The sequence below is a fragment of the Marmota monax genome, unplaced genomic scaffold (genome assembly GCF_021218885.2).
Source record: "Marmota monax isolate L192 unplaced genomic scaffold, Marmota_monax_Labrador192_F-V1.1 WCK01_AAM20220418_F8-fsc00080, whole genome shotgun sequence".
Classification (NCBI taxonomy): domain Eukaryota; kingdom Metazoa; phylum Chordata; class Mammalia; order Rodentia; family Sciuridae; genus Marmota; species Marmota monax.
Window position 1 is genome coordinate 7812617 of NW_026694750.1, and position 23528 is coordinate 7836144.

At 61.3% G+C, this 23528-nt stretch overlaps 2 protein-coding genes across 11 annotated transcripts in view; one reads left to right on the forward strand and one right to left on the reverse strand.

Annotated features, from left to right (window-relative positions):
- Positions 1–10580: 10580 nt before the first annotated feature.
- Faap20 (FA core complex associated protein 20) lies at positions 10581–14993 on the forward strand. Of its 3 annotated transcripts, none has more exons than XM_046424465.2 (4): positions 10581–10704; positions 11302–11437; positions 11545–11813; positions 14793–14993. In XM_046424465.2, exons 1-4 carry the CDS (start codon positions 10661–10663, stop codon positions 14863–14865), a joined length of 522 nt encoding a protein of 173 aa, XP_046280421.1. In that variant the 5' UTR covers positions 10581–10660; the 3' UTR covers positions 14866–14993. The 3 variants fall into 3 exon arrangements, 2 of the variants coding, with proteins under 2 accessions (XP_046280421.1, XP_046280419.1); XR_009224894.1 differs by lacking the exon at positions 10581–10704 and adding an exon at positions 10970–11099 and having other exon boundaries at positions 11545–11939; XM_046424463.2 differs by lacking the exon at positions 10581–10704 and adding an exon at positions 10971–11099.
- A 3655-nt stretch (positions 14994–18648) lies between these two features.
- The window catches only part of Prkcz (protein kinase C zeta), an 86148-nt gene continuing 81268 nt past the window's right edge, over positions 18649–23528 (reverse strand). For all 8 annotated transcript variants that reach the window (XM_058572598.1, XM_058572597.1, XM_046424456.2 and 5 more), the window contains 3 exons: positions 23178–23267; positions 19303–19418; positions 18649–19112 (listed from right to left, as the gene is read on the reverse strand). In XM_058572598.1, coding sequence (XP_058428581.1) covers positions 19025–19112; positions 19303–19418; positions 23178–23267 — 294 coding nt within the window. In that variant the 3' untranslated portion in view covers positions 18649–19024. The remainder of the gene's footprint in view (positions 19113–19302; positions 19419–23177; positions 23268–23528) is intronic.

Sequence of the window (23528 nt, forward strand, 5' to 3'; positions counted from 1 at the left end):
GGCCCGGTGTGGAGGGGAAATCCTGACTCCTGGGAGGAAAACCACCCTCTAAGGAGGGTGGAGGGGACTGTTCTTATGGGACAGTCCTTTCTTGTTGCAGTCAGGGCAGGAAAAGTGGACACAGGCCCAGAGCAAAGATGGCTCTGCCCACTGCCCCGCAGAGGCAGCCTGGAGGCCTGGGTCAGCTGGGAAGGGGCCAGGAAGCCGCTCACAGGCCCCACTTCCCCTTTCCAAGGAAGGGAAGGTCCCAGAGGGGCTGCTCCTGCTCCAGGAGGCTCCTGTGCCCGTCCAAAGGAAAGGGGACGGGCTCCTGGTGTCCTCTGCAGGGAGCCTGTCCACAGGCCACACCCTGCCTGCCGGGGGTGGGGTGGGGGGGTGGGGGGGTGGCAGAAGCACCCATACCCTGAGCTGTGTGACTGGCGGGGGCAGGAGCGGAAGCAGAGCGGCCCCCTCCCACTGCTCCACCGGCCTCAGCAGCAGACATTACTCCTCTCTTTTCAGGCCCGGTTCTTGGAACTTACACCCTCTTGGGTTTGCTATTTTTACCCACCCTGAGCCTTCCGGTCTCCATGACGACGCCTCCAAACAGCAGATTCCAGGCGGCAATGACGTCACCTTTCCCCTTCCTGCGGCCCAGGCCTCTGAGGCGCTGCCTGGGGCCCAGGGACTGCAGAGCTTCCCAGACCCCCTCCCCATCTCCTCAGCTCCCCCAGGTTGAAACCCCGAGGCTACTGCTGGCCCAGTGATCAGGGGCTCGGGTGGGGGGGCAGCTTCCAGGCTTCTCCATGCCCCTGGGAGTGGCTCTGATGGAGCCCCTTGGCGGAGGGCACAGGCCCAGGGGATTTGACCCAGAAGCGGCCGCCCTCCCACTCTGGGATCCCAGCCATGCCGACTGCCCTGCCCTGTGGAGTCACCAAAGGCCCTGCAGAGAGGGAGGAGGGGCAGCTGGCCCGGCACAGCCCCTCTGGCCAGCTCCCTGGGGCCCCTCATCACAAACTCTTTCCTAAGAGAGGCGGCCACCATGCAGGGGCCAAGGAGCCCACAAGTACAGCCAGGGTTGGGACAGCCCGGGGGTGGCCTCTCAGGTGCCTGTCCAGGTGCCTGTGTGCATGCAGGCCCCTCAGACAAAGCTGCCAGGACACCTGGGACACGAGCTGTTGCAGGTCATTCTGCAGGTACCCAGGTCCTGGCCAGGCTGCTGGGGTGGGGCCCTTCACCTGACCGGGCCTCCCAGGGCAGCCTATGTCCTTCTGGGGGCCACTCTTCATCCAGCTGTCCCTGCAGTGCCCGTCTCGGGCCAGCCCTCAGCCAAACTGAGGATGCGAACACCAGTGACCAGAATGGGGTGGGAGGTGCGCTACCTGACCCAGGCCCTGTGTTTACAGCACGAGGTCTTTGCTGAAGTGGTGGAGGGGTCTTGGCAGTGCCATGGGTGAGCATGGCTCGGACCACTCTGTTTTCAGTGGCCACGAGGGAGGGACACTCCTGGCAAGAAGCCCACAGAGGAGCCCATCCAGCCCCGCACAGCCCAGCCTGCCACCTGCAGGTGGGCTGCTGGCCCCGCCCCTCCGCAGCGCCTGTTCTTCTGTGCACCCCCCAAGCCTCAGCTGGTTAGTCAAAGGAGGAAAGGTCAGGCATTGGGCTCTCTGGCTAGGGGCCACGCTCTCCTGCCCTGCCCAGGTAGGGAAGAGGACATCTGCAGGTCCCCCCCGGCTCCGCTGGCTGCTCCTCTGGTGGCAGGGACACAGGGAGTCTCGAGGCCCACATTCCTGCCTCCTGCTTGGTTCCAGGTACGAAGTCCCGACTCGCCCCTGACATTGGCAGGCACACCCGCAGGTCTGGGCACGAGGCAGCAGGTGGGCGGCCGTCTCCAGAGTCCAGAGACCCTGTCACCAACCAGGCACAAGTGCAGCCTGGGGCCAGCCCCGCCTTCAGGAGCCACACCCCACGGCCGGCTGTCTCAGGGGTGCAGTGCTGGGAAAGAGGCCCCTCTGAGAGGGCCAGAGGACCAATGGGACAGAGGCCCTGCGCATGGGTGACTACGGCAGGAGGCTCTACTCTACAGCAGCAGGGTGGACATAGCTGGTCCAGCACAGCACCCACTCCACAGGCTCTGCCTGGATGGTGCAGGGGGAAGCCGAGGAGCCCTCGGGGACTGAAGGGTCAGCAGAGCCTCACCGGAGGGTACGTTCACCACTCGAGCTCACAGCTCAGGACAGGCCAGGAAGCCCCTCCACACCCACCCACCGCAGGGCTTGTGCCTGGGCTCAGGTGCCTGTCTGCACTGCTCCTCCCTCCTGGCCGGGGGGTGCCCAGAAGGCCTGTGGGAGACCCCGGGCTTGCGTGCTGGTCAGCCTGCCATGTCTGCAAAGGTGGAGGCCCAGGAGGAGCTGGGTGTGATGTGGAAGGGTAGTGGCCTCTGGGGGTGAGCCCCTGGTTAGGTGGGAGTGCAGAATCGGCTTCTCCACCCAGGTACCCAGTGCCTATCTACAGCAAGCGCAGAGCAGCAGAAGAGACTTCTTGTTCTCAAGAGCGTATGTGTTTGCCAGAGATGATGAAATTTCTATATATTTCATGTTGGACAGGGTCCATTCTCTTAGAAGGGAGACCAGGGTGCAGGGCTGGGGTCATGAGTCTGAGGCAGGGAGTTCCCCACAAGCTCCATCTGAGCAAAGCTCTAAAATAGATAAGAATGAATTCTGGGCAGCAGGAGAGCAGGTGCAAAGGCCCTGAGGTAGGGCCCATGAAAAGGGATAGAGATCAGGGTGGTGGGAGATGAAATGAGAATGGAGGGAGGCAGATGGCACAGGGCCCATCTATGGTTAAACTCTAGCTCTATTCCCTGGGGGAAAGGTGTGAGCAGGGTGAGTGAGGGCCAGGCCTTCATGCCTCCCCTAGCTACTGGGGATCCCCAAGTCCTTGGGCCAACAGCACCCCTATGCCTCCACAAGAGGAATGGACATGGGACAGCTGAGGCTGTTGTTCTTAACATTTTGTTCCCAGCCCCACCCCCAGCCTGGCACAGGGCAGGGTGACAGGCTGAGGGGAGGGCCCTCTCCTGGCCCGTCCCAAGACCCTCTGCAGCCCCTAGCTGGCCCCTCCCACCCTACCCAGGGAAGGGCTGTTCACTGCCCTGCCCTGCCCATTCTACTGGAGCCTGGGGGTTAAATAAACAGAGGCAAGTTAGCAACTTCAAGTGGAGGCTCAGGGACCCAGGGATGGGCTCGGGGTGCCCAACTGCCCCAAATCCCCAGCTGCTCCACTGACTACAGGGAGGGTCCTTCATGGCTGCAGGGCTGGATCTGCCTTGGCTCAACACCTTCCAGAGGCCAGTCCACCTCTAGGCCCAGCTCTGCCCAGTGGGAGTAATATTTAACTTGGAAGGGGGGACGTTAACAAGAGGTTTGGATTGCAATCTGCCTGCCAGGAGGGGGAGGGAGAGGGAGGCTTGGAGGGAGGAGGGGGAGGGAGAGGGAGGCTTGGAGGGAGGAGGGGGAGGGAGAGGGAGGCTTGGAGGGAGGAGGGGGAGGGAGAGGGAGGCTTGGAGGGAGGAAGAAAGGCGGGCAGGAGGCGGGCAGGGCAGCCGCCGCTGGTGGACAGCTCGGCCCTGGGCCTCATGGCCATGGTTCTGCAGCCAAGGTCCTGGACCTGCACAAAGCCTGGCCGAGGGCCACAGGACCCCCCCGCCCCAGGCATGAACTTCTGAGGACAGCCTGCTGGCAGGCCATGCTGGACGTGTGGCTGAAGACCCCAAGCCTCAGTCTCCTAGCAGAAACCACTCTGAACCAAGAAGGAAGCCTGGGATCCAGCAATGAGCGGGGCGGGGAGGGGGCACGCGCGCGCGCGCACACACACACACACACACACACGCCCACCCAGAGACTGTGCACAGGTGCTAGTGCCAGCCTGTAGCTGTGAGGCCTCAACCCAGACATTGAGAAAATCCGAGGCTGTAATAAGGTTGAGGTCCCAGCTGGTGTGTGGGGGGGGCAGGCTGGAGCTAGCCCAGGGTTCTCCCTACACAGAGGCCACTGTGACACAAGCCCCTGACCTTCTGAGGGCCGGTGCCTGCAGGGCTGACCACCCTTGTCCTGACTAGATAATGCTTCTACTGGTGTGCCTCACCCACCTCAGGAAGCACTGCGACTTCTGGGGCAGTTGTGGCCTGTCCACCACCTGCCGAGCTCAAGGTGCCCAGAAACACTCAATGAGTGAATGGGAGTATGGGGGCTAGGGGGGCAGGGGTGCTGCCAGGCGCAGAGGGAGAAGGGCACTGAGCTCTGCCCCTGCCTCCCTCCAGCGGCTCCCTGGGCCTGTTCCTCATTCAGGTCTCTCCCAGCTCCAGGTGTCCTGCAGAACACACCCGAGAAGGCTGAAGGGTCACTGGGGAGGGTCCTGCCCCAAAAGGCTACTTGGGGCCAGCCTGGTCCCCTCACCAAGATCCAAATCTATCAGTAGCTCTGGTGCCCTGGCCCCGCCCCAGATACCAGGTGAAACGTTACTCCTGCACCTCACCAATGCACCCCATTCCAGAGTGCAGCACAGCTAAGTGTCCAACCTTCCCCACAAACAGACTTTCACTGGCAAAAACGCAGCCCTCCCAAATCTGTATTTCTTCCTGACTTGCCTTTGGGCAAAAAAGTCTACCTCTTCCTGAGTCAGAGCATGTCATTCCCACTATAGGAAGGACAAGACTGGACGGACAGGAGCTCAGCAGGAACCCGGGCCCAGAGTGGTAGAGTGGGTCTCCATCCAGGGAGGGGCACTCTGGACTCCCAGAGCCTCCGTGGGATGGAAGACACTCTGAGCCACCCCGGCCCTCCCTGTTATCTGTCTCTGCCGCTTTCCTTCACTCAAGTTAAACTGCTCCTTTTTCAACTCCCCAGCCTGGGCCAGATGCATCTCTGCCACAGCTTTCCAACTCACCACCCGTGGAAGTGCAGCTTCTGTGGTGGGCTTCACAAAGGTCCAAATAAGCCCCCCCCCCCAAAAAAGCGTGCCTTTGGGACTGTGCAGGGCTGCAGGAGAAGCAGGGGTTCCCGGATCGCGCTACTTGGAGAGAAGTCCAGGACAGGAGGACCCCCTGCCAGGGTCTTCCTCCTCCACACTGTTTCTCAGGGGGAAAATTAACCACCATGAAAGTACCGTGATCCAGGAGAGCTCTGGTTCCTTCTGACTATCCCTGGAAGAAGACCCGCATGCCAACTCTGGGTATCAACTCTCAGGTCAGGCTAAATAGGAATGAAGAAGTGAGGTCTCATCTTCTCTGCAGGGGAGGGTCTTCCAGAACCCCAGGTGTGAGGACAGGTGAGGTGCAGAGGGCTAGGGCCCAGGGTAGGAGTTGGTCAGATGCTTGCCGCCCTTGGGATGCCCTGTGCGTCGACATAGCATTTCTGGGGCCATTCAAGGGAAGATGCCCCACTCCCACAGCCTGGATGGGGCAGAACACGCCCACAGGGGGCAGAGGACACCCAGGCAGCCCCTCCTCCTCCTAGTTCCGGTGCCACTCCCCCTGTCCGGGCCACCAGTACTTGAAAGACGTGGGACCACTAAGCTGCACGGCATGCGGAACAGCCTGGCTCCCAAGACCTCGTGGAACAAAGACGTGCTCAATGTGCTCGTACTGTGTGCAGGGATGGAGTCCATGTGCACGCCACGTTCAACATACACCAATTAAAATGAACTTCACCTACCTCCCTTCACCTTTCCATAGGTGGCTACCATACAATTAACATGACCTATTGGGCAGGTGCCCTGGAGTACTTCTGACTCCCGCAAGGCAAGCGGAACGCGCCAGGCCCAGCTCGCTGGACCTGGAGGAAATTAGAGCTGCGAGGTCGCTGTGCGCTGACCCCCAGAGCCGGTGCTCGAAGGACACGGCGAGCCGCCCTGGACCCAGGCGCGGAGGACAGGAACAGGGCGTGGCCGGACGTGGGAGGTTACGGGGAGGGGGCGTGGCGGGGAGGAGCCTGGGTGGGGCGCGGAGGTCTCCGGGGGGCGGGGCCGGGGCGGGGCCGGGGGCGGGGCGGGGCGTGGGAAGCTTCCGGACCGGGGGCGGGGGGGGGGGGGGCTGGAGGTGCCGCGGGCGGGGCGCGCGAGACCGCCGGGAGGAAGGGTCGGCAGATGGACAAAGGCTGGGGAGCGGAGGCAGGTCAGAGGGAGGGTGAGTCAGGGCGCAGCTCGGGAACCCTGACGGGCAACAGAAGGCAGTGCCCGTGGGTGACCGGCGGGGAGAGCCGGCCAAGACCAAGCAGCTCGGCGCCCATTTCCGCAGGGCCGCATCCCGCATCGGCCAGTTTAGCACAGGTCCATCTCCTGCTGGTCCTGGAAAGGCTGGGCAGTGGAAGGAAGCCACCAGAACGTCCACCCTGCCGAGCGCCCTCTAACTCCCAGACACGCTGGGCGGTGGGCGGGGCCCCTCAGAAAAAAGCCATGGGATGCGGTAAGCCCCGCATAGGCAGGATCTTCAAGTCTCTGGACCCTGACCGCTGGGCTTTTTCCTGGTCCTCCCCACCTCCTGCACCCGGGAGCCTTTATAGTGTGCGGGAAAGAAGCTTAGATTGGGAGAAGCGGAACATCTCAGAAGGGGCAGATGCCTCCAAAGAGGGGTCGCGGGCTCAGCACACTGGCAGGACAAGTGCCTGGGTGCTGGGGGGTCAGCCCAAGCACTATCTACATGGGCAGCTGGAGTTGCTAAGTTGGCCTCCAGAGGCTGCTGTAGGAGGTGACATGGGGTGGCTAGGTGTGGGAGCAGAGTAAGGGGTGGACAGCCCTTTTCCTGTGCATCTCTGGGGCCTTCCAAGCCTGGGAGGCAGCCCATGGAATGTGCTGGGACCTGACAGGGCAGGAGTTAGCCTCACTGGCTGCCTGGCCTTGGCTGGGTCTTCTAGGCTGGAGGAGCCACCCCAGGGTGCCCAGAGGGCCAGGTACTACTTCACACCCTGACCCTTGACCCCTAGCAGGAGGCCACTGGGTGCCAGTAGATCAGCAGGGCTCCCAGCTTGGGCCTGGCTTTGTAGCTAGCTTGGCTGATCCTGTCCTGGGACCTGTGACAAGCAGATGATGGATGCCCTGGGCCTCAACTGGCCCATCTGTAAATGGGGCCAATCAGCATTATCTCCACTGCAGTATGGGGCGTGGGGTGGGCTGGATGGCTCAGGGGACCAAGGCCAAGGCCTACCCAGCACCCCGGCCCTCCCTGCCTCTCCCCTAAAGACCAGGAGGCCCTGGCTTCCCTTCTCTTGGCCCAAGAGAGGCAGGGCAGAGCGAGGGCAGGGACAGTGTTAAGAGGCCAGACCTGGGCTGGTCTGAGGGCTGACCCAAGCCCTGCTGGCTCCTTGAGGAATTCTCAGCAGCAGGTGCCCTGGGCCAGGAAGTATAGGCCCTTGGGACAAAGAAGGTGGGACACCCCCCCTCCTTTGGCTTTAATTACCCCGTGGGCCTCATTTACCCTTGGCTGCCAGGGGAGATGGGCACTGACCCCAGGGCAGAATCCAGGGCCTGTGGGCTTGGTGCTCTTGGGACCTGGAGCTGAGAGAGGTCCCCTGGGGCCTTGTCCTCTCTGGTCTCATCCACTGCCCAGGATCCACCTCTTCCTCCTCAGTTACCATGGCGGGGGTCCAGTGGGGCCCTGGGACCTGCACCCCAGCTCACTTCCACAGAGGGACTGAGAGTGACCCCTACTGGGCAGGGGCCACCCTTCTCAGGAAGCCCTGCCCCTTCTCCTGGTCCCTGATCTCCCCCTGGGCCTGCAACAGGACCAGCCACTTTGAAGTGCAAGTGGGGACATGGGACACCTCCCATAAACCCCTCTTGTCCTAGCTCTCCCTAGGTCACAGCAAGACAGATGTCAAGTTGAACTTGAAGAGGTCCTCCTGAGCCCTCTGCTATGGTGACAGGAAATCACCTCTAGGACTGACACTCACACTGTGGAAACCCATATTCACCAAAAAATATTTCCGTCTTTTGAAGGATGTACCCTTGGGTTGGGCAGAAAGAGCCCAAGTGTGTGCAGGTGTCAGGATGCCCACCCTGCAGAACTCCTGTGCACTCTGTCCCCAGCTGAGAGGTGCCCTCCCTGGAGCTGTTTTCAGAACCACAGAGGTCAGCTGGTCAGGGCTGTCTCCCCTCCCTGCCAAGGAGCAGAGGTCTGTAGCTGATGTCCTCACAGTTGCCTGAATGGGCTCCTCATTCTCTCAGGGACAAGGCTGATCTTGGCCCAGCACTGATCCCCTGGGGTCCTGACTGGCAGGGGCTGGTCAGCCGGTCAGCCAGACCCCAGCCCTGAGCCATCAGTGGTCCATGTGCTATCTGGCTCCCCAATATCCTCCTCAATTTTTTTCTTTTCTTTTTGTGTGGTGCTGGGGATTGAACCCAGAGCCTTGTGCCTGCGAGGTAAGCACTCTACCAACTGAGCCAAGTTCCAGCTCCCAATACACTCCTCAGTTTCTTAGGGACTGGTTCTACCATTGGCCCCCTGCAAATGGGACCAAGACAGTGGCTGGTCGGCATGACCAGCCCCAGAAGGTGGCACAGGCTTCTTGTCTCTAAGCGTGACCTGTGGTGGCAGGCACACCAGGGTGCACGCTCATGGTGCTTGGCAGCCTCTACCCCATCATGTGGCAGAACAGCTCGACATCCATAGGGTGCCCGGTAGTGCCTGCTGCCTGTGTGAGGGCAGCTGAGACACTTGGGCTGCCTGTTGCACATGTATGGCCTTGTAGCGTGGCTGGGCCATGGGCTCTGCTCACCACACCTGCTGGCCTGTGTGCGCGAGCAGGCAAGGCTGCCTGGCTGGAGCCAGGCACGGCGGCAGTTCCAGGTTTCAGGGGTGCCAGGCAGGCAGGCTGCACGAGACAGTTGCCTGGGAAACATTGCAGGATTTGCTGGGCACATAACAGGCGTTCAGGCCCCCATGAGGCCCGGGTGAGGGCGTGCCCCAGCATCCACAGGCTAGAACCTACCAGTGGTCAGCAGTCTAGATTCAGGGTTGGGGTGCAGCCTCTAATCCCCAACTCCAAAGGCCCCCAAACCAAGCGGCATCTGGGGAGGGACTGGCCCTATTCCAGAGCTCCCATTTGAGCCACTCTTGGGGACAGAGACCCCAGCCTGATCACCTCTGTTCACAGCAGTCTTTCAAACCTTCAGAGAACTGTCACTCCCTGTTCAAACCCTCCCATGGCTGACCAGTTCTCCAGCCCAGGGACTCTACCACCCAGGTGACAGCCCACGCAGGCCTCAGGCCCTGTTCTGACATCCCCTCCCCCAAATAACCCCCCAGGCCTCCACCCTGTTGCCATTCTGGGCTCTCCTGCAGCACAATGGGAGTGCAGGGTAATTCCAAGAGGCTCCTGTGCACTCTGTCCCCTATCATGTCCCCACAAGTGGAAGTGGGGACCTGGGGGTGCCTTCCTTTGGGGAAAAAAAACCAAGTGGAGACAAAGCTTTGGAATGTCGTGGAGCGCCCCAGAGGCGGTGTGGAACCCGCTGCCTTTGTAAGGAACACCTGCTGAGGGCAGTCCCTTGACTGAGGCCGAGCCCCTGTACCTTCTCGGCCCTGCCCGGGACACAGGCTCCTAGCAGTGCTTTAGGTGGACACAGGACTTAGCACATGGGCGGCCAGGCCGGCTGCACGTGTTGGACTCTCTGTTTCTTGCAGCACTGCAGTGGAACCCCGGGCCTTGTGCAGGGTAGGTGATGTTCCCTACTAGGTGGGGCCCCTTGTTTGACCTTCTGAGTTGCCCACTGCGTCCTTCGCAGGACACTACGTGAACGTCCCCCTTGCTGCTTCCTGTACTGGAAAATCAGGCCAAGGGTGGCCCGGCCCCTGCAGGGGGCTCCAGAGACCCGGGTCGCCCGTCCAGTGAGCAACCCTGGGAGGTGCATTCCAGAAGGACCCAGAACACCCCTGGGCCTGGAAGTGAGAGGGGTCAGGTCTTGTGACTGCATTTGAAGACTTGGTCACTTGAGAAAGTGACCCGAAAGCAGAGGCTCACACTGGCACCCCTCTTCTGCACCTGTGAGCTCCTTCATGGTCTGTGGAGAACCAGGCTGGGGGGAGTCCTGCAAACCTGGCACCAGTGCACACCCCAGGACCTTGACTAGAGCCGCTCTCCTTCATGCTTTGCACCACTCCTTTCTCCCTGGCACCCAAGAAAGAGGTGCCTGTCACATGTGCTGTTCCTGGCCCCAGAGACCACGAGCCTCAGTGTGTCAGGTCCCTTTGAACAGTCTCCTGCCTCCCAAGGAGGCCCCTTCTAGAAAGCCCCCCTCCTCCCTGGCGACCCCTGGTGTGGGCATCTTCCCGAGAGCCTGATGACTGGCCCACAGCGCCCAGTGTCTCCGTCAGAGCTAGATGGCCTCCTGTGGGCCCCAGCCCCTGCCTCCAGCGCGCTGCCCCTGGAGTGACCCCCACGATCAATGGCACAGCAAGCGGTTGCACAGGGGTGCCTGGGCGTCTGCTGCCACCACGTGGTGGACTGAGGGGGTGCAGGAAGGGGACGGGGGAGGCCTCGGGGCTGCCACCGCCGGCACCGCCTCCCGCGCCCCGCGGGGTTGGCCGCCTGGACTTTACTTTCTTCCCGTGTAGGAGACGGAAGGGCCTCCCTCTTTTGTCAGGAGAGGCTCGTGGCAGAGGAGGGCGCCCGCGCCTTGTGTACTTATGGCGCCCTCCTGGAGGCAGGGGCTGCCGGAAGCGGTGGCCAGGTGGCCGGGCCAGGGCGGCCTGGCCGCTGGACGTGTTAAGGGAGCGGGACGCGGGTGGGACAAGCCCTTTGGCCTGCGTCCTGGGAAGCTGGCACCGCGGTCCGGGAAGGGGGCGCCCACCCGGGCTCCACGGCAGCTTGGCGGGGGCGACTCCGCTGGGTCCCCAAGGCTGGGCTCCAGGCGCTTTGGGCTGCGGCCTCCTCGCCGTCGCCCCCGTCGCTCCGCGGGGTCCGGCCGGGCGGGGTCGACAGCCTCGGGCCCGGGCGTGGTCAGGTCCGGGGCGGGGTCCGCGGCCCCGGCATCTCACTTCCGCCGGACGCACGCGGGCAGATGGAGGCGGCGCGGGGGAGGCCGTGCGGGAGGCTGAGCCGCCGGAGGCCGCGCTCGGGGGACGGGTGAGGTCAGGACGCGCGGGAGGACTGGGCCCCGGGGCGGCGAGCTGGCCGCTCCTCCACTCTGCGACTCTGCATCGCGGAGCCGCCTCTGGGTGCGGGCTTCCTGTCCCTCATCACCGGCCGCGGTCCTTCCTCCCCAGCGCCTCCCCGGGCCCCTGCCTCCACCCACACTCCTCCCGGCTGACCTCCACTGTGCCCCCAGGCCTCCCGGCGGCGGCCCCTGGTTTCTCCTGGCGGGCAGCGAGAGCCAACCCTGGGCCTTGCTGCTGCGCATAGCGAGCTCGGATCAGGCCCTGGACGGCGACCTGCTGCCCCCCCCTCCCGCTTTCCCCAGTCAGGTGTGTTGGCCGGAACCTACGGGGGTTCTCCATCAGAGCCAGACGGGTTGTCCAGGCTCAGGAGGGCCCAGGTGCCACTGGGCATGGCCAACCACCTCGTTTTGCAGGAACCTGGGCCTGACCCCGAGCATACCTTGCCTCCTGAGACCTTCACCGTTGGACCCAAGGCCTTTTCTTGGACACCCTTTCCGTCTGCCCTGGGGGGCCTGGGCTGCTTCTCCTGGGCTGGGTGTCACCCAGAGTCCCCCACTGGGTCCCTGAAAGGACACCCTGAGCCTGATCCTTGCGGGACCCCCAGCGTCAAGGAGCAGCTGTCTGTGGAGGGGCCCCCAGCCCTGCAGAGCTGCCCAATGTGCCAGAAGGAGTTCAGCCCCGGGTGAGTCCCCCACCCATCCTGCAGGCCCAGGGACCCGATCCCTTTGTGAAAAACCACACCTGCTGAGAGGCTGAGAGGAGGCCTGGGCCGCTATCACCTTTCAAAGCCACATGCCACAGATGGAAGGTTAGCACAACCCAGTGACCCTGCGGGGCTCCCTGTGGCTCCTGCTGTGCAGGTCTGGGGTCTACCTGCTGTCAACCTTCTCGGGCTCTGTGTGCCGTGGGAGGAGGCCAATGAGCACTGACCCTCTGCCCAGGTGTTCCAGGTCACAGGGGACGTGCAGCATTCCTGGCCCAGAGGGGGCTTCTAGGACCAGCCAGGCTATGGGCTGTTGGTCTCCTGGAGAAGTAGCCACATGAATACCTTCCAGGGCCAGTGGGGTTTTTAGAACAAAGGCTTTGGTTTTTTTCTGCCAGATGCAGTCTTTCAGGACTGTGTCTCCCAGACATAAAAGGGGCTGGGGATGTAGCTCAGGAGTAGAGCACCCCTGGGTTCCTTCTCCAGTAACCAAAAGAAACATAAATTACTATATTTTTATGTCTTTTTTTTGGTACTGGGGATGACACCCGGGGGTGCTTAACCACTGAGCTACATTCCCAGCCCTTTTTATTTATTTAAAAATAAAAATTTATTTACTTAATTTCTTTAGTTGTCAATTAACTTTCATTTTTTAAAACATTTATTTATGTGAGGTGCCAAGAATCGAACCCAGTGCCTCACACATGCTAGGCAAGCGCTGCAGTGCTGAGCCCCAGCCCTTTTTATTTTGAAACAGGGCCTTGCTAAGTTGTTCAGAGTTTTGCTAAAGCTGACGAAGGCCTTGAACTTGTGATCCTCCTGCCTCAGCCTCCCTTGTGGCTGGGATTACAGGCGGTGCCACAGGTCTGTGCCTCTTTTTCAAGTAAGGGGGTGGAACCTCTTCTTTTGCTAAGATGCAGTCCATGAACTACCGCTTTGTCCTGTTTCCTGATGGACCAGCTGGTTATCTGTGGTCTTTGGCCCTCCTGTTTGGTCTTATTGAGGGTGTCCAGCCATGGGCCTGGGGTCAGGATGGTAGTGTTCAAAAACACATCAGGCTGAAGTAGAGCTCTGCGGGGCAGATGTCCAGGGTACATGGCCTGGAATCCCCTGGACAGGATGACCCAGGTCCTCACAGAACTGTCTGGGGAAGGCAGGCATGTGGAGAAGGGACTGGTTCCAAGGACAGGCTGAAGCCCATGGTCCCTAAGGGGCTGAGGGGCTCCTGGGGACTTTAGGGTACTTTGACTGGGGGCTGCCAGTAGAGAGAGCCACTGGTGGTCACCAGGACCTGGGAGCAGAGGGGAGCTGTCTCGGGGGTCAGGTTTGGCGAGGGAACTTCCTGTTCTGGTCAGGGGCACTCAGCCTTTGGGCCTTGATGTCCCCTTGTCATAAGAGGTAGTTGGTCATTTTGGTCTCCTTGGTCTGTGACTCTGAGGTGCAGAGAGGTGCCTTTCTGGCCATCTACCTGTCACATACAGGCCGTGTCCTGGGAGGTCTGTAGGACAGGGAGCAGGCATCGAGTTGGCCAGCAGCATGTCCAGAGGGTCCTTAGGACCAGCGCCAGCTGCACAGATCCGAGAGAGAGCCTCGGGTGCATGCCCAGGCCAGGTCCTGCTGGAAGCCACCTCAGAGTCCTGCTCTGAGGGGTGCCATGGGAAGTGAAATGGAGGCTGTGATGGCCGCACAGATGGGGTAGGGGAGCCACGGGGAGGGGCACAGAGCAGAGCCCAGGGGACCACGGTGCTCGCCGCCCCACTCGGAAGCGCCTGGTCTGAGGAGGGAGGCTGTGGGAGCCTGAGCTGGGTGGCAGGAGGCAAGGGGACACTCTGCTTACAGCCTGGTGGACTCTGGGCCATACAGGTGGACATCTAGTGTGTTGCTTCAGGGGGACACTGGCCATGTGGCTTCCGGGAAGACCTGGGCTCAAGTCTTAGTTGAAGCCACTGCTCGGCTCTATTGAGCACCTCTGCCGGGCCACCCTCTGGGAGTTGCAGCTGGGACCCACTGCCACGAGCTCCTCCTCACCGTCCCTCCCTGGGCTGCTGGTGGGGTGATCACTGAGCATGGAGCGCGCCTGCTGGTCCGGGGGCCTCCCTGAGCTCTCCGGCTCTGGTGGGTTCCCTCCTGCTGCCCCTCCCTGGGGCCAGCGTTTCAGAGCCGCCTCCTCCTGGATCCTGGAGTCCAGGGCAGGCCCCGCCCAGCTGACAGTCCTGCATGGGGCTTGCTTCTTCCACGGAGAGACCATTCTCAGTCAGGCGCAGTGGCGCCCCCCCTGTAATCCCAGTGGCTCTTGAGGCAGAAGGATCCTAAGTTCGAGGCCAGCCTCTGCAACTTAGCAAGGTCCTAAGCAACTTAAACCCCATCTCAAATAATAAGGAAAGGGCTGGGGATGTGGCTCAGTGCTAAAGCACCCTGAGTTCAGTCCCTGGAGCCAAAGAAAGGGACACAGATCCCAGGCCTGAGCTGGCCACCTTCTGCCTGCTGCCTCCGCTGTGTGAGGTTGGCGAGGTGCCTGCAGGTGCTCCTGCCTTCCTGCTCAGGGGGCTGGCTCTTCCCTGACAGTGCTCCTGGAAGATCTGCCCCCCAAGTGCCTGACCTCCTGCTGCGGAAGGCTAGGGGGGCAGGCTGCCCATCTCTGCTGCTGTCCACCTGTAGATGGGCTTTCGGGGTCAGCCCCATGATGAGTGCACTTTGTGGCCAGGCAGGCCTTGAGTCCCCTGGGGCTGGGGCAGGAGTCCAGGGCCTTGTGGCCTCTGGCTGGAGGCAGTTCTCAGGCAGTGGGCAAGGTTCCTGAGGTTGAGGTCCCTGCCTCTCATTCTGACCAGCTGTGGAGAAGGCCCCTGGGCTCCTCTCCAGCAGGACCTCTAAGGAGCTCTGGGGGAGGCGTGGAGGTGCCTGTCCTATGGCCAGTACTCTAGGAAGGGGCTGAGTGACTGTGTCTGTTCTCTCTCGCAGGCTGGCCCAGCTGGACGTGGACAGCCACCTCGCACAGTGCTTGGCAGAAAGCACGGATGATGTGGCATGGTAAACCACCGGTGTCCAGGGCAGAGCTGCTGAAGGGGGGTCCTGGCCTGGCTGTCCTCACTGACCTTCCTCTCTGCTCCTGAACATGCACATTAAAACTGGGGTGTGGGCTCTCCCGCCTGGCGTGCTAAAGCTGGGACGCTGGCCTCCTCTGTTTCTGACGTGGGAGTCGGGCAGAGTCCTGACCACTGTGGAGAGTCCGTGGCCCCGGCCCCAGGTGGGGAGGCTGTGCTTTCCCCCGAGCTGGGCACCTCTGCCCGCGCCACCTGTGTGCACTCAGCTGGGCCTGCTCAGAGCAGCATGCCCTCCCCGCCGTGAAGCCTGATGGCCTGTGCCAGAGTGCCAGGCAGCTTGTCGCTGCTGGGACCAAAGGACCTAAAAGAACAACTTGGGGCAGGGAAAGGTTTTATTTTGGCTGCGGTTCAGAGGCTTGGTCCATGTCCGCTCAGCCCCTTGCTCTGGCCTGAGGCGAGGCAGCGTGCCGTGGTGGAAGGGCATGGGGCAGGACCCCGCTCCAGAGAGGGCAGCCCGGAGGGAGAGGGGGAGAGCTGCAGGGGAGACACACTGCCCAGGGCAGCCCCAGCTCCCACCCAGGCAGCCCATTCGAACAGGGTGGACAGTCAGGCTGTAGCTCTGTCCAGCCACCTTACCCCTGGATGTTCCTGCATTAACACAGGAGCTTAGGCCCCTCGAATCCAGACCAGAGCACACAGCCACACTGTTGACCCCCTGGTGTGCTCACCTCCACAGGCAGGTGCGGTGTCACCAAGGGTGGCCGTCACAGGCCTGGCGGTCGCAGCCCAGGCTTCACGGGTTGAGGTCCTTGCCCTGGGTGTTATGTGTGAGCAGTGGGCCATGATGTCTCCAGGACAGAGAGCTCCCCGGGGAGCGTGTCCTGAGGGCAGGAGAGGTGATGGCACCAGGGGCCCTACGGCCTCCTTGCTGAGGGTCAGTGGTTCCCCAAGCATGGACAGGCCTTTTGTTTGGTTTGGTTTTTGATACCGTGGATTATATCAGGGTGCTCTACCACCGAGCCACACCCAGCCCTTTCTTTATGGGGAGACAGGGTCTCACTGATTTGCCGAGTGGGCCTGGGGCTTGGGTCTTCAAGCCTCAGCCTCTGACTTGCTGGGGGGACAGGTGCGGCCACTGCACCGGCTTACCAGTGACATTCGTTCAGGGGATTGGGCCGCTTTCTCCCGGGGCCTGGCCCAGGGGTTCTGAGGATCCAGGTTTTGGTGCTCAGCAAGGCACAGGATCCGGTGGGACAAGCAGGACATGAAACCCAGGGTGACATCCAGAAATCGGGATTTTCCTTTAAAAAAATAGCTTTGAACAAGCTTTGAAGGCACATACAGGGAGCGGGCAGCTCAGGGCCAAGGGTAGGCCAGGCTGCATCCTGGGGCACTCGGGGAGCCTGTCGAAGGGCCACTGTGTTGGGGTTCTGCAGAGCAAGCCTGGGAACCGTGCGAGGACTCACGGGAAGGTTGGGATTGGCTCTTGTCCTCAGGCCAGGGCAGGCAGTGGGGTCCAGTCTCATGGCCCCAGAGCGGGGCAGGGAGCCCGAGGCACTGTCCTGAGTGGGAAGGCTGCTGGCAGGAGCTGGAGTCCCAGGGCTGTGTCTGGCCAGGGGAAAGGGCATCCCAGCCCAGTAGAGGCACAGTGGCGTCCTCTCCGGTCCTTATCTGCTGGGCCCTCAGCGACTGGACTGGGTGGTGTGCAGGGCAGGAGGCAGCCTTCTGGGGCCTTCCTGCCACGTGGACGGCCTGCAGGGCACAGCTTCCCGGAGTCCAGCCCTCAACGCAGGCACTGCCCTGCTGCCCTGTCCTCCCCTGGTGGGGAGGGGCGGGGAGGGACATGGGCGGAGCATGGGGTTCCAGGGCTGGCATGTGCTGTGCCCTCCTCCAAACCCAGGGAAGGCCTCAGCTTGGCCCAGACAAGGCGCAGTGTGGACTAGGGGAGGGTGCAGCCGGGAGAGTGCGGCCCACTGGCAGGATCACGAGGGTGAGGCCACGCGTGTGCGCGAGGGGACACAGGGCACCGGACCCTCTGCTCAGCGGGGCTGTGAACCAGAACTGCTCTAGGAAACAAAGTCCACCTGAGGGGACGGCCCCACCCGCTTCCCAGAGGGGCCTCGCACACGAGCAACCACCACGAGACGAGCGAGCGCTTCGTTCAGTCTTTAATAGATGCACAGGAACACGACGCCGTGGCCGTGCGGGCAAGGACAGCGTCTGCGGCAGAGCTGGCACGCAGGCTCTGCCCAGGCGTGCGGGACGCTTCACCATCACCAAGGCACCAGATGTCATGAACAATTTCCAAAAGCTGTGCTCGTGTCTGGACTGTTCGAAGGGGAGGCTTTTCCAAGCCAAGCTTTGATACATCCCTCACTTTCTTTAATTTGTAAAACAAATTCCTACACATAAAAACGCCCTCTCCCATGAGCTCAGTCTCACCGACACCTGTCCGCAAGCAGCTGCGCTGGCGCCTGGCACGTTTGGCAGCGTGGCAGTGTCGGAGTGAACACCCTGAACCGGGCAAGCCAGGGGCGAGGGGCTCCCAGAGGTGGCTGCCCCCGGACAGGCGGACTGCATGGCCCTCAGACCAGGGCTCTGGGGCCGCCGTACCCCGGGGGGCTGGAGCTCTCCTGGGCCCCACAGGTGGCCTGGGCCTCTGTCCCTGGAGGGGGTCTCACTGGCTGAGGCTGGGAGTGCTGCAGGGCCACCTGGGAGCCCCAGCTGGGGTGGGGTCAGCTAACGCACCAGGGCAGCCTGGGAGCCGGAAGCACTCCGCAGGCCTGTCCAGCACCTGGACCCAGTATGAATTTGTGACATGTTCAGTGCCAGCTGCTGCAGTGGCCTCAGGAACCTGAGTGTGTCAGGGGGACTGGTCTACCCAGGTCTCTGTGCAGCAGGGGCAGTGGATCCTGCACCTTGCACTTGTGATTGTTTCTAACATGACCTCCTTGGGAGGCCCCCGGGGTGAGACTGGCCTCCACACTGCCTTGTGGGGAGCCAGAGGGCGTATGGCGATGTCCCCAAGGCACGCCAGGATAGCTCTTAGGGCACAGAGCCCCCTGGCCACTGCAGCACAGGCCTCCCACACACTGCCCAGTGGCTGGGGGGCTTAAGAGGTGGCTGGCACACCGAGGGGCCAAGGACTTGGCTCACCTCTTTCTAGAAACCTGGGAAGCAGCCCTGACCTGGCCATGCAGCACTGCCCTCCTGGAACCAGCGCTGGCTCTCGGGGCTGGCTGCTGACCGTAAGGCCAGGGTCCCTCGCACCGTTTTTAAATCTCTGAGAGTATCACGTGACTGATAAATTTTCCCAAAACTCTTGACACAGAACACAAGAATCCTGGAGGCACTGGTCAGCGTCTTCAGACACATTTTGTGCAGATTTCGTTTTCAGATTTTATTTTTCCTTTTTTTGGTCTACTGGTGCTTTGGTGAGCGACGTCTCAGCATCTCTGGGATCCCAATTTCCCCACCGGGTCCATGGAGCGGGCAGGTCAGCTCTGCCGCTCTGGCCAGGGCATCAGGACCAGCCCACTGCCGCGGCTGGTCATGCGCGTGGTGGGGGAATACTTGTAAATGTCACATCAGGAACTTACCGGGATCTAGAAAACGTTCCGAATCGGCAAAGGTTCCTTGTGCAGTGTACCCCTGCAGGCACTTGGACCCCGTCCCCCACCCACATCCCGACTGCTCCCAAGCTCGGCTCCTCCTCACATCTGGGCTGCATCTGCAGGTGCCACTCGGAAAAAAGGCATCAGAGGGACGCTGGACACCATCGGGACATTTTATTCCTCAGGACACAACACTAACTCTCCTGGAGGAGCACGTCAGTGCATCGAGTTCTGCTTCTGTGGAAAATGTGCACCTTCGAGATGGCGAGTCTCCGCCTGGGTAGCGCCGCGGTGGTCCACCACGCAGGTCCAAGAAGCCATTCCCCAGCACGAAGCCGGCCTCTCCAGGCCCAGATGCAAGGGGCTGCTCTGCCCAGAGGCGCCTGCCTGAGGGGATGTCTCCCTCCAGTCTCGGGCCAGCGTCCCTCCCTGGCTGCCCAGAGCCTCGTGCCCAGCCTGGCATGCATATGCTGTGGTGAAGGATGAGGTCACGGGGTCGTTCACAGGTATGTCCACGGCAGAGAGGCACGAGGCCTCACACGGACTCCTCGGTGGAGAGCAGAAGCGGGTTGATGTACTCGAAGCCTTCGAACTCAGACTGGTCGATCCTCTTTATGACGTCCCTGGAAGCACAGAGAAGGGGTGGGTGGGGGGCCGGGGGCCTGCTCCCTTGGGTTCTGCTGAGACCCCCTTGCCAGACCCATGGTAGAAAGGGAGGCTGGGCGGGAGCCGAGCTGGAAGCAGCTGGTGCCCTGCACCTCAACTCGGCAGCCCAGGAGGGCGTCCTGACCCCTGGGCTGCCCCAGCACTTACTCATCATCTGGGGTCAGCTGCACGGGCTCGCTGGTGAACTGCGTGTCGAAATTGTCCAGGCCGTAGTCATCAGTGATCTGCGGCTGGAAGGGAGGCAGGGCCTGCTTCTTCTCTAGCTGGGGAAAACCAGGCGAGGAGCCTCAGATCAGTGCGGTCTCCACCCCCAGATTAGTCCTCGGCACTCGCTCAAACCACAGAATGAAATGGGAGAAACTCTGCTTTTCGGTATGCCTTGTAGATGGATGCCGAACACCCCTTCTTCTTAAAACAAAACCTACAGCTGGGCGCAGTGTCACACGCCTGTGATCCCAGCAGCTTTGGAGGCTGAGGCGAGAGGATCTCGTGTCAAAGCCGGCCTCAGCAAAAGTGAGGCGCTAAGCAACTCCATGAGACCCTGACTCTAACAAAATACAAAACAGGGATGGAATCTGGCTCAGTGGTCAAGCACCCGAGTGTAATTCCTGGTACTCAAAAACAAAAACACACACACAAAAAACATTCTCTCACCCATTCACTAACTCACCTAGGAGAAAATATCCAACAGCAGAAAAATTCAACTTGAGCTCAAAAACACTGGAGGCCTGAGCTAGGCAGGCCAGTCCCGGGTGGTGAGGCGCCCCACCCCAGGCAGAGACCTCCACGCTGGCCGGCCTTGCCTGAGAGCCACTGCCACCGAGCTGGGGAATCCGGGCTCAGGTTTCCTTCCCTTATGTCTTAGAAGCACAGGTGCTGGGAACCCGGCAGGGCCCTGCCTGTGCTCTAGTCCACAGTGACTGCTGAGCAGGGAATGCGCACCAGGCAGGAGGGCCCCTGGTCCCCAGGCAGGCCCTGCACCCAAGCAGCACTTACCCCTGGCCACAGTCAATCAGGCTCCGCTAGCTGGGGTGTGGAGGGAGCCGAGAACTGCAGACACCAGGCCTGGGGCCTCGACCTCCGCTGCTATTCACACACTGCTAGCCAGGCTTCTGCCACAGCCACAGGGACATCCCCTCCGGGACTCCTCTTCCTCAGACTCAGCCTTCCCTCCCTCCCTCCCTCTCTCCCCCATGGACTCACCCATTCACTCACTAATTCACTCACCCGATCATCAATTCATTCACTCACCTGTTCATTCATTCACTCACCCATTCATTAATTCCCTCACCCGTTCATTCACTCACTCACCCATTCATTAATTCCCTCACCCATTCATTCACTCACTCACCCATTCATTAATTCCCTTACCTGTTCATTCATTCACTCACCCATTCATTAATTCCCTCACCTATTTATTCACTCACTCACCCATCCATCCATTAATCCATTCACTCACTGTCCACCAACTCATCCACTCATTGATTCTCTCACCCATTCACTGACTCATTCATTCATTCACTCCCTTCAGTCATTGATTCATTCACTCCCTTCTCACTCCCTCCAGCTCATCCACTCACACTCACGGGTGCTGCTCTCCTGTACAGGGCCAGGCTTGTCCCTAAACACTGAGCTCCAGCTGTGAGAGGCCCCATCTCTCCTAAATGGAGCTGCCACCTGACAAGTCCAGGAGGTCTGCCACGCTGGGTCAGCGCCCTTCCTTGCCAGGTGTGTAGGGGGACAGGGATTGAGAGGAGACAGACTCAAAGCTGGCCCTTTGAGGCACTGGACCCCCCAGCTACTCCCAGAGCAGCTTGGGCCACATGGCAGATGACCTGGTCACTCTGGACCAGCTGTCACCTCCGTCTCCCATGGAAGAGCAGAGTAGGGCTAGTCAGAAGGCTCTCCTGCACTGGGCGTGGGGGTGGCTGATCCTAGCCAGGATGGCAGAGCGTCAGTCACTCTGCCAGTAAACAAGCCCATCCACCCGCCTTGGCTGGCCTCCCCCGCTCCCTGTCCTGGAGCCCAAGTTGGGGAGGAAATCAGGGTGCTAGAGAGGTGGCCTTCTCAGAGACGGGCCTCCTGCAGGGGAGGCACAGCTGTGGGGACAGGACTCTCCCAGCCACCCCCCGCCCCAGGATCGCCCGTTTGTCAGTATGAGTTTCAGTGTTTCATGATAAGGAAGTGTAAAAGGGGGCATTTCCTGAATTGTTTTCTCCATCTTAGGTCTGGCTGCTTGAAAGGACCGAGATACCCAACAGGAGTCAGAACGGGAGCCGGGTGCTGGCCCTGCCCCGGCCTCTCTCTGTGGAGGGCGAGGCTGCCTCGCTCTCCCTTTGAGAGTGAACACAGAGGCCAGTATTACATCTCTCTCTCTTGGCCACCCTGGCCCCTCTCAAGTGATATATATATATATATATTTTTTTTTTTCTTTAAATATTTATTTTTTAGTTTCCGGCGGACACAACATCTTTGTTTGTATGTGGTGCTGAGGATCAAACCCAGGCCGCACGCATGCCAGGCGGACGTGCTACCGCTTGAGCCCCAGCCCCTCAAGTGATATTTGTTGAGCATAGGTTGGTGTGAGCCATCATCCTAGGCCACAAGGACAGAGCAGTGGACGAAGCAAATTCTGCCTTGGAGCCCCCAAGGCCCACAACCACGGGGGCAGAAAGGACACAGTAGGCCAGGCTGTGCTTTGCTGCTGAGGGCCATGGGCCAGGGAGATCAGCCTGGGAACAGCCACGCAGACCGCGCCCTGCCTGAGAGGCCCTGTGGCAGGGGCACGCCCTATAGGCTGGGGGACTCGTGGGGCCCTGAGAGGCACAGGTCCCTGGACAGAAGCTAGGCTGGGTCTATGATGTGGGTGGGGAGGGGGGATGTGGGCAGAGGGCCGGGTGGGTCCTCTGTGCCGCGGAGCCCCTGGCGTGACTGGGCATGTGTCTGTGTGAGTGCATGTCAAGATGCACCTCCACAGGGATGGAAAGGCTAACGGCTGATGTGGTGACAGCCATGACCTGCAGGGGACAGCCACCTCGGGCCCTCGGGCTTCTAAGGAGCAGGTGTCCCTCTGGCCTGCAGGGCTGGCCCTGGATCTGGGTGACGCCTGGTTTGTGAAAGAACAGACTGTCAGGATGAGCCGCCTGCTCCTGGAGCAGGAGCTGAGGTGGGTGGGGGCAGGAGGTGTCCGGGAGGGACGCGTATCCCACTGAGCACCTGCCTCGGCTCCACCAGGTTGGCAGTGGACAGCTGAGTGTCAGTGTGGGTCAGGGGCGGGGTCACCTGGGTGGTGAAGTCAAGTCCAAACCCGTCTTTCCCTGGGACTGCAGAGCAGTAAAATCAAACAGAAAACAGCAAAGTTCTCTCTTGAAGTCTCTGCCCCCCGAGAGGAAGGACATGGGGCTCTGGCTTTGCCATGCACAGCTGCTGGGCTCCAGGAGGGGCCAGGGCCTGCCTGGTCACCTGACCCGCCCCCTTCCCAGGGTCCCCAGGTGTGCAGGGCAGCCCTCTGACTGGCTGTGTGGAAGGGAGCCCGCTCTGACCACAGGGCCAGAGTGGACGTCGCTGCTGTGGCACACAGACCAGGTGGGGCTGGGAAGCAGACGCCGGCCCTGAGCTTTGCCCCGCTGCCTCCCCTCACGGGCTGTTCGCATCACGGAGACACACTGCGTCGGCTTCTCTCCAGTCCCAGGGACCGACCAGACCCCACTTGAGTGTGGTGCCACTACCTGTCTAGTGACTAGTGGGGACAGACTGAGACCAGGCAGCTTTTGGAAACCGACTAGGACACCAAAGAAATTGCCCATAGATGGCCAGGAAGTGCCACCCTCAGCTCGCTGGCCGAGTTCTCTTTGTGTCCCCCTCACTCCTGGAGCCCTGGGGCCCATGCCCTCCATTCCCATCCTGGCAGCCCTGGCTCCATGCAGTGGGGCCCCACTAAGGACCCCGAGGTGCGTGGCCCTCCCACACGGCCTGCCGGAGGCCTGCTCGTGCCTGGGATGCACAGCTCCCTGAGGCCTTACCAGGTCCCAGTCGATGCTGCGGAAGAAGGCGTGGGACTTGATGTCCGAAAAGCCAGTCTGTGGCCGGCAGCCGAGCCTCTCCTTGGGGTCCTGGGGTTAGGATTCAAACGAGGGCCAGTCAGCCTCCCAAGACAGGCCCATGCTCAAGAGGAGACCCCGCCACCCCCAGTGGAACTGTTCTGCGGAGCCCCGAGAGTCCCGAGTTTTACTGGCATTCTCTCCCAGACGGGCCGGGCTGCTCTGTCCTCTCCTCCTGGGCATGATGCCCACTCTGTTAAGTATGAAGGCCCAACGAGGGCGGGGATCCCACATCCCAGGACCCAGAACCCTCCACGGGGGGCCCCTGGAGAG

What these genes read in the sequence shown, in the direction of transcription:
- Faap20 (XM_046424463.2), top strand. Translation starts at nt 11,035, where the DNA reads ATGGAGGCGGCGCGGGGGAGGCCGTGCGGGAGGCTGAGCCGCCGGAGG. An exon ending in AGGCCGCGCTCGGGGGACGG is followed by an intron (nt 11,100 to 11,301) that starts GTGAGGTCAGGA and finishes CTGTGCCCCCAG; the next exon opens with GCCTCCCGGCGGCGGCCCCT. An exon ending in CTCCCGCTTTCCCCAGTCAG is followed by an intron (nt 11,438 to 11,544) that starts GTGTGTTGGCCG and finishes CTCGTTTTGCAG; the next exon opens with GAACCTGGGCCTGACCCCGA.